General features: G+C 46.7%; 1 protein-coding gene across 1 annotated transcript in view; it reads right to left on the reverse strand.

Annotated features, from left to right (window-relative positions):
- Positions 1 to 233: 233 nt before the first annotated feature.
- Positions 234 to 758, reverse strand: part of ndufs5 (NADH:ubiquinone oxidoreductase subunit S5) — a 1,255-nt gene continuing 730 nt past the window's right edge. Inside the window, exon 2 of the mRNA XM_007908774.2 lies at positions 234 to 545. Coding sequence (XP_007906965.1) covers positions 441 to 545 — 105 coding nt within the window. The 3' untranslated portion in view covers positions 234 to 440. The remainder of the gene's footprint in view (positions 546 to 758) is intronic.

Genomic DNA, 758 nt, shown 5'->3' on the forward strand with positions numbered 1-758 from the left:
CCAAGGCGCTGGACATCTATGGAGAGAGAGAGGGGAAAGTGATTTAACGTTTCAGGTCGATGATCTGATGTTGTAGGTTCTGACGAAAGGTCATCGACCTGAAATGTTAGTTAACTCACTTTCCTCTCTCCATAGATGCTGCCTGACCCGCTGAGTGTTCCCAGCGACTTCTGCTTTTATTGCTGAAGAGTCCAGCTCATCACTGGACTTAAAAACTCGCAACTAAAGGGAAGTGGTGTCATAGATACATTTAATTTTCTTAAAGACTGAATTGCAGAAACTTCTGGCCCGTAAGGAGTCATCTCCCAAACCAGCTCAGTCTTACTGCTTGCAAGGCTACAACTGTAGAATCAATACAAACTAAATGTCTCATTCCAGTCTTTAATAGAAACGGCTGATGGGCTGGTTTTGCAGACCGCGTGTTGAGGCAGATGTTGTCTCTACGACTGCTGCTCTTCTTTGCTGCTGCGAAGCTCTGGTGGAGTGTACTTGCCTTCCTTTACCAGTTTTTCCTTTTGCTTTCTGATGTCCATCAACCTCTTACCCTGCGAACAGAGACACGAGCAGCAGCGCAGACAGACCGGTGAGTATCCTCTCCCCCCCACCCCCGATCCCACGCCTCCTCCCAACCTCCAACCCATCCCCATATTTACACGTCAGATGAGCAGAAGGTTTTTCAGCGAAGCTGGTAACAGCTCTTGTATTCCTACTTTGATTTCGACATTAGATCCTTAAGCTCTTTATTCCTCGTTTAGATT

This window comes from Callorhinchus milii, unplaced genomic scaffold (assembly GCF_018977255.1).
Source record: "Callorhinchus milii isolate IMCB2004 unplaced genomic scaffold, IMCB_Cmil_1.0 Scaffold10, whole genome shotgun sequence".
Lineage (NCBI taxonomy): Eukaryota > Metazoa > Chordata > Chondrichthyes > Chimaeriformes > Callorhinchidae > Callorhinchus > Callorhinchus milii.